Here is a 14336-nt window from a genome sequence, read left to right on the forward strand (position 1 = left end):
TGGAAAAATGTAGCAGGTTTCCTCTTGATGACTGTAAAATATACCATATGTTTGACATCCAATAGCCGATGATTAATAAATCAATGTGCTCTAGTGTTTGTTTGGTTTTAATTATAAGGTGAATTAAAAAAAATAGTTTTGTCTTTATGAAGTAAAAATGGTGAGATATAGGAGTTACTTATCTGATGGTGGTGGTGGAGATAATGTCAACTTCTGCATTAAAGTTTGTTAATGTTTCACATTTACATCAGGTTCTCACCAACTCACCAGTTCTAGATCAATAAAACTTGGTTTACATGTGCACTTGTGGATATCATCACAGTGCTCTGAAAATGTTTATGATAAGAGGCGGCATTTAATTCCTCAGAATTGTTGTTTTACCAATATATACAGTAGAGTTTTTAACAATATGGATTAAAAATGTGGGTTATTTCTTTTCAGCTTTTTCAAATCAAAACTCCACTGAAATGTTTCTTCAACATGAATGCTGGCATCACCGTCCCGGCCACTATTCAGAAGATTGATGAGACCGTCTCTAACATCGCCTGTGAGGAAGTCATGGTAAGAAATGTTCAACTCATGGTTGGTCCTCTGTCTTGTTTTAAAGGGCCTATTCTGAGATTGTACCCCTTTTACAATATTTTGGTAAATATTTTTCTTTCACATTATTAAAATTAAAATTTACTTAAAATTCTTTTTTTTGCTTAGAATATAGCTATATCTATAACCAATGTATTTCTGGAAATCGTAATCAATTGTAATACGTATAAACAACCAAATAAAATTTTAAATAATTGGCCCAAAGGTCATTCCATTTGTCCATGTAATACTGTATATTTAATACATGTTATCAAAAAGCAGGATGTGTGTTTATTTTGTTGGGGAGAACAAATGGAAGTCTTGCTTGGGTTGAAATCTCAAGATGGTCTCTTTAAAATATCAGTAGCAGATGAAGAAATATCTGCAAAGAAGTCCACAAAACTAAATAGTGCCTGTGTCCGTGTATTTGTTAGAAAAGGAATGAAAAACGTTCAAATTTTCCAAAATTCTCTAATTAGTGCCATCCTGTAACCTGTTCCTGTCATTATGGTTTAAGGACTGTTTTTCATTTGTGCTGTTTTTGACATGGAGTAGGTGCGTTATGCACAAAACAGATGCACAGAAAATTGATGGATTTTTAGTTTTAAAAAATCTGTACAAAGTTTAAAAATAAATAAGTAATTTTAAATACACATTTTTTAAAACATCTCATTCTCTTGACAGATTATTTACAACTGATAATGCAGAAGTTGCTTTTGTTATATATACATTCTTCTTTCACATCTGTATTTCATTAATCTATATTCTAATTTGTTTTCGTTTCAGTTTGACTATTTTCGTAATGTCAGTTCACAAAACGTTCCATTCCAAGTCCTGTGGGGTAACATGCATCCTTTGGACAACCCATCCAACATTCAAGGTATGAAACACTTCTACAATGATTGCTGTGTCTTTTGATGTACTCTGGTAATGTCTCTTATATGTTGGTCTGTTTTAATGGAAGTGTAATAGAAGGGAGCTAACTGCAGTACCACCCACTTGCATGGGTATTTATCTAATGGAACCGGCCTCGGTGGCGTCGTGGCAGGCCATCGGTCTACAGGCGGGTAGGTACTGGGTTCGGATCCCAGTCGAGGCATGGGATTTTTAATCCAGATACCGACTCCAAACCCTGAGTGAGTGCTCCGCAAGGCTCAATGGGTAGGTGTAAACCACTTGCACCGACCAGTGATCCATAACTGATTCAACAAAGGCCATGGTTTGTGCTATCCTGCCTGTGGGAAGCGCAAATAAAAGATCCCTTGCTGCCTGTCATAAAAAGAGTAGCCTATGTGGCGACAGCGGGTTTCCTCTAAAAACAGTGTCAGAATGACCATATGTTTGACGTCCAATAGCCGATGATAAGATAAAAAAATCAATGTGCTCTAGTGGCGTTGTTAAATAAAACAAACTTTACTTTATCTAATGGATTTTATGATTGCTCTGTTATTGATAAATTACATGTAAATCGTTTTAATTTTTTTTACTTAACATGCTTTTTATATAATTTGATGTAATGACATAATTTTCTGAGGCTTATCCAAGGATAACTTTCAGTTTTTTTAGCAGAGGCATTTTAGTCAGAATGATACTTTTCTTTCTTTTTATTCCCTACAGTGATGAGGTACAAGTGTAATGTGATGACATCTATATGTACCAATACACTGACCATCTACATTTAAAAAATCAGATACCATGAATTCTGTATAAATCAGATACGGAATTTCACTATTTTCTCTTCCCTGCAGTGATGATGTCCAAGTACATTGTATGTTGAGATGACATCTCACTGGCCATCTAAGTTTTTTTTAAAAATCAACTTACCTTGAATTCTGTATACACTGTCTGTGTTGAATTTAACTGCTGATTTGATGATCAATTTTCTCTTCCATGCAGTGATGATGTACAAGTGTACCGCGATGGCGTCCACATGTGGACAGTGTTTGGGTCAGCACCTCTCCGACTACTCGTGTGGCTGGTGCGAGAACCAGTGCAGTACCCAGGGGTTCTGTGAACACCTCAACAAGTACTGGCTGCCCAACCAGATGACCTGCCCCAACCCTGTCATATCAGAGGTAGGCCTGCTGGGAAAACGTGAATACAGTAGTGTTATTGATGTCATGTGGGTATATAAAAAAAGTGAATGTATATACAACTAATTTGAGCTAATTGGAAAAAAAAGAAAAGAAACCCAGTAATGTTTTGTTTTAATTATTTAGGTTAGTTGTGATTATAATATTCTTTCCATTTCTGTTCCTTTTATTCCAATTTTTGTTCTCCTGTCTTTCCTTGCTTCGTGTTCGCTCGATGCATGGTCGGTGTGAGATTGATCCCCGTCGGTGGGCCCATTGGGCTATTTCTTGTTCCAGCCAATGCACCACGACTGATATATCAAAGGCTGTGGTATGTACTACCCTGCCTGTGGGATGGTGCATATAAAAGATCCCTTGCTGCTAATTGGAAAGAGTAGCCCATGAAGTAGCGACAGCGGGTTTCCTCTCTCAATATCTGTGTGGTCCGTAACCATATTTCTGACGTCATATAAAACCGTAAATAAAAAATGTGTTGAGTGCATTGTTAAATAAAACATTTCTTTCTTTCTTTCCCTTGCTTCGTCTTCTCTTTTCATCCCTTCTGTTCTTTTCCTTTCACATTCCTTCCCTTTCCATCCTTTTCCATCCTTTTCCTTTCTCTTCTCTTCCCTTCTTTATCTTTCATGGTAATGTTTTATTTCAGTTATTAATTAAAAAAAAAATGTTGAAATTAAAAATAAAATTAAAACTTTTATATGTGTACCATTATATAGTATTTTTCAATACTAACGAGAACAAACATCTCTTTCAGTTTTACCCACAGTCTGGACCCAAAGAGGGTGGCACCCTCCTGACAATTGTTGGTGAGAATCTGGGCAAGGAAAAGAATGAGATATCGGTGGACATTGATGGAACTCCCTGTACGATTGTCCACTACAAAGCACCCACCAGGTTTGTGGATAGGAAATATTAGCTTCAAATTAAACATTTACCAGAAAACTGAAATAAATGTATGTGGGTCAATGTTTTGCTTTGATTTCCAACAATAGGTGGTACGGCTTGAGGTTGCCAGACTCTCCTTTCAAATTCACCTGTGAAGGACATTTTCACAGATACAGCAAACATAACACACAAAAAACCATTTTAAAAAGTGGTATGGCCAATACGTACCTCTTTGAAAAGTGGTACATCCATGGCTGTATCATCTGTCCTGCCTCTGCCTTGTATTATTAATCCTCAACTGGCCTGGGCAAATGGAGGGGATTATAGGTTTTGTCTCTGTCTGTCTATCTGTATGCATGTCCAACTGTCACACATATAGTTCTGCAAACTTTTTTTGCAGTGCCTCAAGATATTGAGCTAAACTTTTGTGTAATTTTATCATGTATAATTATGAATTGTTTTACTATTGTGCAGATTTGCCCAGTTTTGAGTTATGGCCCTTGAACTTAAGAGATAAGAAAACTGGTTGGGCCCAGTATGGGACATGCATTAGAATGCCTGTTTTCTCTGTGTAAGCCAAAATCACATGTAACCATGATCCACAATATTTCATGGAGATTGCATGCAACAGTGGATGAGGTGTCTCTCATTCTTCAGCAGAATAGGAGAAAATTAACTGTTTTAATTGCCTTGTTTTTCAGTATACAGTGTAAAACTGGACAGGCCAAGTACCACAACCAGAAAGGATATGTTCAAGTGATTGTCACAAGGAAATATGTAGCCAAATCCAAACAAATGTTTAAATATGTGGTGAGTTTATGAATACGGGAATACTAAATGTTTTCTGTCTTGATTAAAGTTATATTAATATTCTTAGTATTAGTATTAAAAATTAATTAATTCATTATTTGTATCATGCAGTAATAACATATTCCACTGATTTACTGAGTAAAGTTTCAAGTAAAAGAAATAATCAAAAGTATGTTTTATATAAAAACAAACCCAGTATAAACAGGGTTCTTACACATCCCGGAAATCTTTGAATGTCCTTGAATTTTGTGGTTAAAAAATCCAGGCCTAGAATGTCTTGGATAAAGCATTAAATTTTATTGTGTCCTGGAAATTTAGTCCAAAAATCTAAATTCAGACAACAATATGTTATAAAAACATTCATTGATTGAACATTTCATGTCCTGGAATGTTTTTGTTTTTTTAAAGTCCTGGAATTATATATTTGTTCAAGTGTAAGAACCTTGATAAATCTGTACAAAGGGTGGTTTGATATAATTCTCTCTAAAATCATGTTTGTGCTTATATCCAATTAAGGTTCAAACATGTTGTCCTGGGCACACACCTCAGCTATCTGGGCTGTCTGTCTAGGACAATGAGTTAGTTGTTAGTGGTTAGTGAGAGAGAAGAGGGTGTAGTGGTCTTACACTTACCCAGTGAGTCTTTAAAACTTGCTCTGCTTGGGAGACGGTACATGACTGCAAACCCTGTACCTACCAGCCTTATGTCTGATGGCTTGACCATGACACCACCAAGGCCAGTGATATAATTAAGCTTGGTTCAACTTTGTCAGCAGTTAGTTCCCTTTTGTTTTAGACATCATTCTTTAAGCTTCAGTATTTGGTTTGTCCTAGCTTCTGTATTATGTACTGTTATGTGCATTGTTTTCAATGTACAAATGCCAAACAATTACCTATTTCAGATTCCAAGTATCAAAGACATTCAACCAAATCGAGGTCCATTTGATGGAGGTACGAGGGTGACAATCATTGGAAACCACATGGATGCTGGAACCAAGAAGAATGTCTCGATAGGAAATCTGGAATGCAAGTTTGTTGAAAGGTCAGTGTCTTTATCTTGTTGGATTATTCTCTTTGAGGGAGCAGGAGGTAGCCCAGTGGTATAGCGCTCGCTTGATGCACGGTTGGTTTAGGATTGATCTCCGTCGGTGGGCCCATTGGGCTGTTTCTTGTTCAAGCCAGTGTACCACGACTGGTGTATCAAAGGCCGTGGTATATGCTATCCTGTCTGTTAGAAAGTGCATATAAAAGATCCCTTGCTGCATTAGGAAAGATGTAGCGGGTTTCCTCTGATGACTACGAGTCAGAATTATCAAATGTTTGATATCCAATAGCAGATGATTAATTAATCAATGTCCTCTAGTTGTGTCATTAAACAAAACAAACTTTTGTATTCTTTAACTGACATATTAATGGCCATGGTAAGATTGCAGGGTTCAGATTTAAGAATTTGTTACCTATGGCACTTTTAAAATAGGTAAGTTCTTGACCTATGGTAATTCCTATCATAGCTATGGCAATTTCCGTTGCTGTCACCATGAAGTTCAATCCCTGGGATAGCTCCTTTCTACTGTTTAACATTATTGTAACTGCAGATGTCTTCTCTAGCATAGGAGACTGTCACCATGAAGTTCAATCCCTGGGATAGCTCCTTTCTACTGTTTAACATTATTGTAACTGCAGATGTCATCTCTAGCATAGGAGACTGTCACCATGAAGTTCAATCACTGGGATAGCTCCTTTCTACTGTTTAACATTATTGTAACTGCAGATGTCTTCTCTAGCATAGGAGAATGTCACCATGAAGTTCAATCCCTGGGATAGCTCATTTCTACTGTTTAACATTATTGTAACTGCAGATGTCTTCTCTAGCATAGGAGAATGTCACCATGAAGTTCAATCCCTGGGATAGCTCATTTCTACTGTTTAACATTATTGTAACTGCAGATGTCTTCTCTAGCATAGGAGACTGTCACCATGAAGTTCAATCCCTGGGATAGCTCATTTCTACTGTTTAACATTATTGTAACTGCAGATGGCTTCTCTAGCATAGGAGACTGTCACCATGAAATTCAATCCCTGGGATAGCTCCTTTCTACTGTTTAACATTATTGTAACTGCAGATGGCTTCTCTAGCATAGGAGACTGTCACCATGAAGTTCAATCCCTGGGATAGCTCATTTCTACTGTTTAACATTATTGTAACTGCAGATGGCTTCTCTAGCATAGGAGACTGTCACCATGAAGTTCAATCCCTGGGATAGCTCCTTTCTACTGTTTAACATTATTGTAACTGCAGATGGCTTCTCTAGCATAGGAGACTGTTATCAATGACCATTAAAAACTAACAGCCATTGATTAATATAATGTGCATACTATTGCTTGGTAGTGGATCTTGCTCTTGCATCTGAGGTGCAGTGGAACATGGGCTTATTGGAATATTTCCTATTTTAGCTTGAATCGGCATGAAGTGGTGTGTGAGACCATGGAAAGCCCCTCCCAGAAGATGTCTATATTTGCCGTGCGGATGATCATGGACAATCAGGTGATCCAGGCTCCCACCAATGTGTACTACACATATGTTGACAACCCAGTCGTCAGCAGAGTCGTGCCAAAGAGAGGCATTCGCAGGTAACACACGTTCTACACTAACACATAGTTTTAAGTTTTAATGTTTTAAGTGTGGTACCTGGTGAATATTTGTTTGTACTTGTTTGACTTTCAAGATATAACACTTAGAATTGTATTAAGTATGACTTTTAGACTAATAATATCACATTGCATTGTTTGACTTACAAGACGTAACACATAGAATTGTATTAAGTATGACTTTTAGACTAATAATATCACATTGCATTGCTTTTAAGTGCATACACTTATGTAGCCATGATTTTAGATTGGGGCTATGTATGTATGTATGATTTTATAAAATTTAATAGTTTTAAAAAAAGGTTTGATATGGGGGGGAGCATGGCCCCACCTCCATATTCCACTGAGTGTATCATATTTTGAATAATTCTTTACTTATTTTACTTTCCAGAATAATAACTCATAGCATTGTTTTAAGTACATCGTCTATTGAATGATTCTTATTTGACTTGCAAGTTATATGTGACACAAGAATGTCATTGTATATAATAATGAAATACTATTGTTTACCTTTTTATTTGTAGTGGAGGCTTGTCAATTGTCGTGACAGGAACTAATTTTGACCATGTGCAGAAACCTCAGATGTTGTTGCTGTTTGGCAACCAGGCATTTGAAAGTGTAAGATTTCCATAGCCATCTCATTTGATGGGATAGATTATAAATGCAATAGTTCATTTGATGGGATATAGTTTATAAATGCAATACAACCGTGTCCGGTGTATCGGCGCGTCCGGTGATTCGGCGCACTTGGTATTTTATTGAGTATGCTTAGGAAGTTGTCATGTTGTCGGAGTTTTTAACGAATTAAAGTTCAGTTCCTTTTTCAATGGTTAATCAAGTATCAACATATTTATTGTTAAGGGTACAATTAATTTTTGTTTTAGAATTATCAATAATTAGGCCTATATAATAATTTCAAAATAAATCATTCACCTGTTTTCGTGTTTATAAACGCGAAGTAGGTCATCCTTATTTGATATTAATTAAGAATGTTAAAACCAGTCTAAAAACACCTTTACCGCATTTTAAAAATTATAGTAAACAGTATAAATGTAATTATTTTTGTTCGGTTATTTTTTTATTTAAACCGAAAAACAAAACAGGCAAACGCAAACAAAACGAAAATTTTACACCTTAATTGACAGTCATTCCGATAAAAAAAAAAAAAAAGCGAAATAAGATCCACGTGTGTGCACAATCTACCCGAGAAAAATAAAATCAATGTAGGCATCTTAGCCATGCATGACAATGAACACGTATGCATCTGCAGTATTGTGCCACTCAAGAAAACGATTCCGAAACTGATCATGAGATGGGTCATATGTGATCGTTCATTTTCATAGTAATATTTTTAACAAGACAAAACAAAAAAGTACTAAAATAATTCTGGGACAATAGTGTAGCGTTTATGGGCTAAAAGTGAGGTCATGGGCGGTTTATAAATAGCGGGGTCAACGATCTACATCTACTGCGCCGAATCACCGGACATGCAAATCGTTTTGGATACAAGGGGGTGCCTATATTTATGCACCATTTTAAAATGTGTATTTACTACAGACATAAAACGGTTTGTAGTGTATTTCAGATTATGCACTTCTTCATTGGTGAGAGACGCATTTTATTAAATATTTTACAATGTTCACATAGAAAATGGTCCCTGAAAGCTTAGGTGCGCCGATACACCGGACAGCACTGTAGTTGTTTAAAATTAGTAGTTTTCATTGATACAATTTTAAATGCAATAATTTTATTAAAAGACTTAAAATTTTAATACTGAAATATTTCTTATAATTCTACTACATACAGCAATATGATTTTTAAATGTGATAATATTTTTTTTTTGCATTTGAATGAATCTTTTATAATAAGATTTGAATGTGATAATAGTTCTGTGGTGTCATAAATCCTTTATAATTCTGTGTAACACAGAAATAAAATTTCATCATGATAAATGTTTTGCATGAACCTATTTTCTGTAATTTTAGGACTGCAAACTGCGAAATTCTCACAAGATGGTGTGCAGGTCACCGCCAGTGTTTACATTGCGTTCCAAATTCAAGGGCGCCATTGATGTCCCATATGGATTCCGCATGGACAATGTTAAGGATGTTTACAACTTGACCCAGTTTGATGAGACCAAGTTTGGAGTCTTTACTATTTTTCCTGACCCAGAATTTAAGGAGTTCAAAGGAAAAACAAAGGCACATCAAAAGAAGACAGAATTCCTGACAATTGATGTATGCTGATTGTTTTTATTAAGTTTTAAATTCCTGTTTATCCCATTCCTTTGTATCTATAAACAATTTACATTTTGAACTGCTATTCAGTGCTATTCAAAAATGTATAAGTTACAATTTATTATTTAATTAACCTCTATTTAGCAGCTAACTACCTTAAGGAATCATTCAATAATAAAAAATAGGGATGGGTTCATGAAATGTTATTAAAATCTGAGGATCCCGACCACAAATGCTATTTTTGTGTTGAACAGCTCCTAACCCCCTCCCCTCTAGCATACAGTTTTAGGTGTGGCTGCAGGAAAAAATGATATAGGTTAAGGGGGTCATGTCATGCTCCCCTGCTTAATGTATCGGCGAGGGAGAGGTAGAAATTTCTTTTCTACTTCACCTGACCTCAAACAAATGCAGATTCCCCTAAGGATATTAGTCTTGTCCGAACGTCCCAACAGCCAATGGGATGGCTTCAAAATCTTCCAATGCTAGAGCAGAGGATTTCGACCCCCAACATGGGTTTATAAGGTTGTAAAAATGTTCTTAATTTTTTTAGTTTATTTGGCATCAGTCTACACTAATTTAATTGTGTTACAGGGTCATAACTTGAATCCACCCCTGCGAACCTCAGACGTGGTGGTTCTCATTGGTCAGGAGTTCTGCAATGTGACATCGGTGGCAGAGAACCAGTTGACTTGTCGCCCACCTAAGAGTCAGCCCGCCGCTCTGGAGGGAACAGGTCCACCAGAAGTTGTGGTAACTACATCCGTTTCTTTTGATATTCAGAATATAAAATACATTATTCAGGTCATATATGTTCCCACTAATGTCTACCTCTCAGTGGTATAGTTTTTAAGCCCTCCCAGTACAAGCTCCCTCCCATTTCTAACAGATGAGTATTGGAAATAAGCCTGAAAATAATTTTTAAATGCTAAAACAGATCATTAGAAAAATCACTTTCACACATTTTGAAGATATCACATGACATATTTACTCCTTTTTTTTAAGTAAAAAAAAAAAATTATCACATCGAAACTCCATCCCTTGTTTTTAGCAGGTACAAATTGGAAATAAGCTTGAACATTTTTTTTTTAATGCAAACTAAGACTATAAAAAATTCATATTGTGAAATAAGCATGAAAATAAGTTTAAAATGCAATAACTGATTCTAAAAAATTCCTTTCATGCATTTTGAAGATATCATATAACATATCTTCACATTTCTTAGTAAAAAACCCATCCAAACTCAATCTGTTGTTTGTATCAGGTGCGTATTGGAAAGAATCTGACCTACTCCATTGGCTATCTGCTGTACGAGGAACCGGAAACACTCACTCTGGCAGCCATTGTTGGGATCGCTGCGGGAGCTGCAGTGCTGGTTCTGATAGTGATAATCGTGATCATCGCATACCAGGTGAAGTCACGCCGCAGTAACGACATGATGAAGAAGATGAGGATTCAGATGGACTCCCTGGAGGCAAGGGTGGCCAATGAGTGTAAAGAAGGTGAGGTGTTTAACATCGTTAGTCCTCTAGGGGGCAGGACGTAGCCCAGTGGTAAAGCATTCGCTTGATGCACGGTCGGTCCAGTTGGTGGGCCCATTGGGCTATTTCTTGCTTCGTTGGGCCGGACATAGCCCAGTGGTAAAGCGTTCGCTTGATGCGCGGTCGGTCTGGGATCGATCTCCGTCGGTGAGCCCATTGGGTTATTTCTCACTTCAGCCAGTGCACCACGACTGGTATATCAAAGGCTGTGGTATGTGTTATCCTGTCTTTGGGATGATGCATATAAAAGATCCCCTGCTGCTAATCGAAAAGAGTAGCCCATGAAGTGGCGACAGTAGGTTTCCTCTTTCAATATCTGTGTGGTCTTTAACCATATGTCCGATGCCATATAACCGTAAATAAAATGTGTTGAGCGTGTCGTTAAATAAAACATTTCCTTCCTTCATTAGTCCTCTACTAAGTCCAGCTGGAGACTACTATATGATTTGTCTCTGTATGTCTGTCCATCTGTCCCAACATATGGTTTTTGTGTCTTTTAATTCGCAATACCTCAAAATATTGAGCTGAAAATGAAAAAAATGCTAATTAATACTACATTAAAATAAAATAGTATATTCTCTTTTTACCCATATATATATATATATATATATATATTTACTTCACAAATTTGTTTTAGGGTTATCCCTTTTTTTTAGGTAGGGTTGAGTCTCTGGAAACACCCAATGTTTTGGTTTTTGGCCTTAAAAGTTAATTTATAAAATTAAATTAATTATTAAATCATTTATAATTTCTTCTAGCTTTTGCTGAGCTTCAGACTGACATGACGGAGCTGACAAGTGACCTGTATGGACAGGTGTCCATACCGTTCTGGGACTACCGGACCTACTGTATGAACGTCCTCTTCCCTGGTGTGGAGCATCACTCGGTCATCAGAGATTTACAGGTATTAAATATAGGTTACTGCATGAGTGCGTGGGTCATACAAAATGTATGGAACAAGCTCAGAAAGTAATAAAACAAAAAAATTATTTCCAAAAATGTCTTCTGAGCCAAATGACATCCGAATGGGTCAGTGTTCACAGTGACATGGACAATTGATAAGAGTAGTTAATACTGCTTGTCCTGCCATTAGTGTTAAATGTGACAGTGTATGTTGTCAAAAACAATTAGTTTTTTTCTGGGCAATAAATATATATAACTTATATATCACCAGCAAACTGTAATATACTACACAGTCACTGCAGAGCACATGCACTGAGGTAATTTACTATATGAAGTTTTTCACTGTTTAATTTTAATCTCTATTTTTTAGATTGACCCTAACTATAACAAACAGAGTATGTAGTACACAGTCTCATTTTAATCTTTATATTTCAGATTTCCCCTAACGTTCACTGAGTATACTGCCTTATTTTAATCTCTATATTTCAGATTGACCCTATAACAGAGTATATAGTATACTGCCTCATTTTAATCTCTATATTTCAGATTGACCCTAACCACCACAGAGTATGTAGTACATGGTCTCATTTTAATCTCTATATTTCAGATTAACCCTAACCACCACAGAGTATGTAGTACACGGTCTCATTTTAATCTCTATATTTCAGATTAACCCTAACCACCACAGAGTATGTAGTACACGGTCTCATTTTAATCTCTATATTTCAGATTAACCCTAACCACCACAGAGTATGTAGTACACGGTCTCATTTTAATCTCTATATTTCAGATTGACCCTAACCACCACAGAGTATGTAGTACACGGTCTCATTTTAATCTCTATATTTCAGATTGACCCTAACCACCACAGAGTATGTAGTACACGGTCTCATTTTAATCTCTATATTTCAGATTGACCCTAACCACCACAGAGTATGTAGTACATGGTCTCATTTTAATCTCTATATTTCAGATTGACCCTAACCACCACAGAGTATGTAGTACATGGTCTCATTTTAATCTCTATATTTCAGATTGACCCTAACCACCACAAACAGGAGGACATGGAACGTGGTCTCAGTTTAATCTCTATATTTCAGATTGACCCTAACCACCACAAACAGGAGGACGTGGAACGTGGTCTCAGTTTAATCTCTATATTTCAGATTGACCCTAACCACCACAAACAGGAGGACGTGGAACGTGGTCTCAGTCTGTTTTTCCAGCTCATGAGCAACAAAACGTTCCTCCTTATTTTCATCCGGACACTGGAATCGAGTAAAAACTTCCAACTGCGGGATCGGGTGAATGTGGCATCACTTATCACTGTCGCCCTGCAGACCAAGATGGAATATTCTACAGAGTATGTACACATGATGTTCATTTATCAGAGATTAATGTTTTCAGGATATTTTATTGTCTGCCACAGTTTCTGGCTTTTCCTCTATTTAAGACTATTGTATAACCCTAACCCTAGGGCCAATCTCACTACCTGACCACCAGCATTAAAATTTCCAGATTGGTTTTCATAACCCACTTTCATCTCTGATTTATTAAAAAGGGATGGTTCTGGAGGCCCATCACCAACAGAGATATGTTCTTAGGTCTTTTAGAGGTTAGAAAGTAATGAAAAGATAAAAAATATTTTTAATGTTTGGACAGTAAAATTCATATATTCATATCAACACTTGGTACATAATTTTTATTTAGTACAAAATATCTTACCATAGATGTTATATTTAGACCAGTTAAAAAACCCTCAAAAACCATATAAATCCAGTTGAATTACACTTTGCTAATCTGCATGTTTTTATAGATGATTAGGTTTTGATGACATGCTGTACTGGGATTTGTATGACACAAATTTTCTGTTTTATATTGCAGTATTTTAAAGACACTCTTGTCAGATCTGATTGAGAAAACCGTGGAAGATAAAAACCAACCAAAACTTCTCCTAAGAAGGTAAGTCATGATAATATGTGTTTTTTTTAATATTCACATGCATACAGTATTTATTCCTGTCTCCGGAGAATATAAACTTTTTGGTGTTATCTTGAATTGTGTTTTTTTAGAGGGCAAGGGGTGGGGAAATTGAGAGACAAACAGACAAAGAAACTATATGTATGTGTAGATGATAATCATCTTTACATTTCTTTTTAAAAAAAATAGAAAAAAGTTTGTTTTGTTTAACAACACCACTAGAGCACATAAATTAATTAATCATCGGCTATTGGATGTTAAACATTGGTAATTCTGACACGTAGTCATCAGAGGACAATGCACTACATTTTTCCTAATGCAGCAAGGGATCTTTCCCACAGACAGGATAGCACATATGACAACCTCTGACTAGTTGTGGTGCACTGGTTGGAAGAATAATGTTTTTTAATGCATTACAGTATGTTTTTATATGTGTAAGATATCAGATTATTTTTTTCACATCATTTCATTTAAAACAATTGTTTATATTGCAGGAATGAATCTGTTGCAGAAAAGATGCTTACCAACTGGTTTTCATTTTTACTGTACAAGTTCTTAAAGGTAAGACATTTTATATAAAATGTGTTCATTTTCCCAAATTCCCTGTCAAAAAATGAACCATGATGTATTTAAGCTAAAAAAACCAAATCAAATTTTTAACAAACT

The 14336-nt window shown here is 36.1% G+C and overlaps 1 protein-coding gene across 5 annotated transcripts in view; it reads left to right on the top strand.

Moving 5' to 3' along the window:
* Positions 1-14336, top strand: part of LOC121369165 (plexin-A4-like) — a 250532-nt gene that overhangs the window by 213970 nt on the left and 22226 nt on the right. For all 5 annotated transcript variants that reach the window (XM_041494064.1, XM_041494067.1, XM_041494068.1 and 2 more), the window contains exons 11-25: positions 442-561; positions 1366-1459; positions 2476-2654; positions 3424-3563; positions 4256-4364; positions 5266-5405; positions 6818-6994; positions 7537-7630; positions 8998-9249; positions 9841-9999; positions 10511-10748; positions 11546-11691; positions 12857-13053; positions 13575-13652; positions 14165-14231. In XM_041494064.1, the coding sequence (XP_041349998.1) occupies positions 442-561; positions 1366-1459; positions 2476-2654; positions 3424-3563; positions 4256-4364; positions 5266-5405; positions 6818-6994; positions 7537-7630; positions 8998-9249; positions 9841-9999; positions 10511-10748; positions 11546-11691; positions 12857-13053; positions 13575-13652; positions 14165-14231 (2190 nt within the window). The remainder of the gene's footprint in view (positions 1-441; positions 562-1365; positions 1460-2475; positions 2655-3423; positions 3564-4255; positions 4365-5265; positions 5406-6817; positions 6995-7536; positions 7631-8997; positions 9250-9840; positions 10000-10510; positions 10749-11545; positions 11692-12856; positions 13054-13574; positions 13653-14164; positions 14232-14336) is intronic.

Source organism: Gigantopelta aegis, chromosome 3 (genome assembly GCF_016097555.1).
Source record: "Gigantopelta aegis isolate Gae_Host chromosome 3, Gae_host_genome, whole genome shotgun sequence".
Taxonomy (NCBI): Eukaryota; Metazoa; Mollusca; class Gastropoda; order Neomphalida; family Peltospiridae; genus Gigantopelta; species Gigantopelta aegis.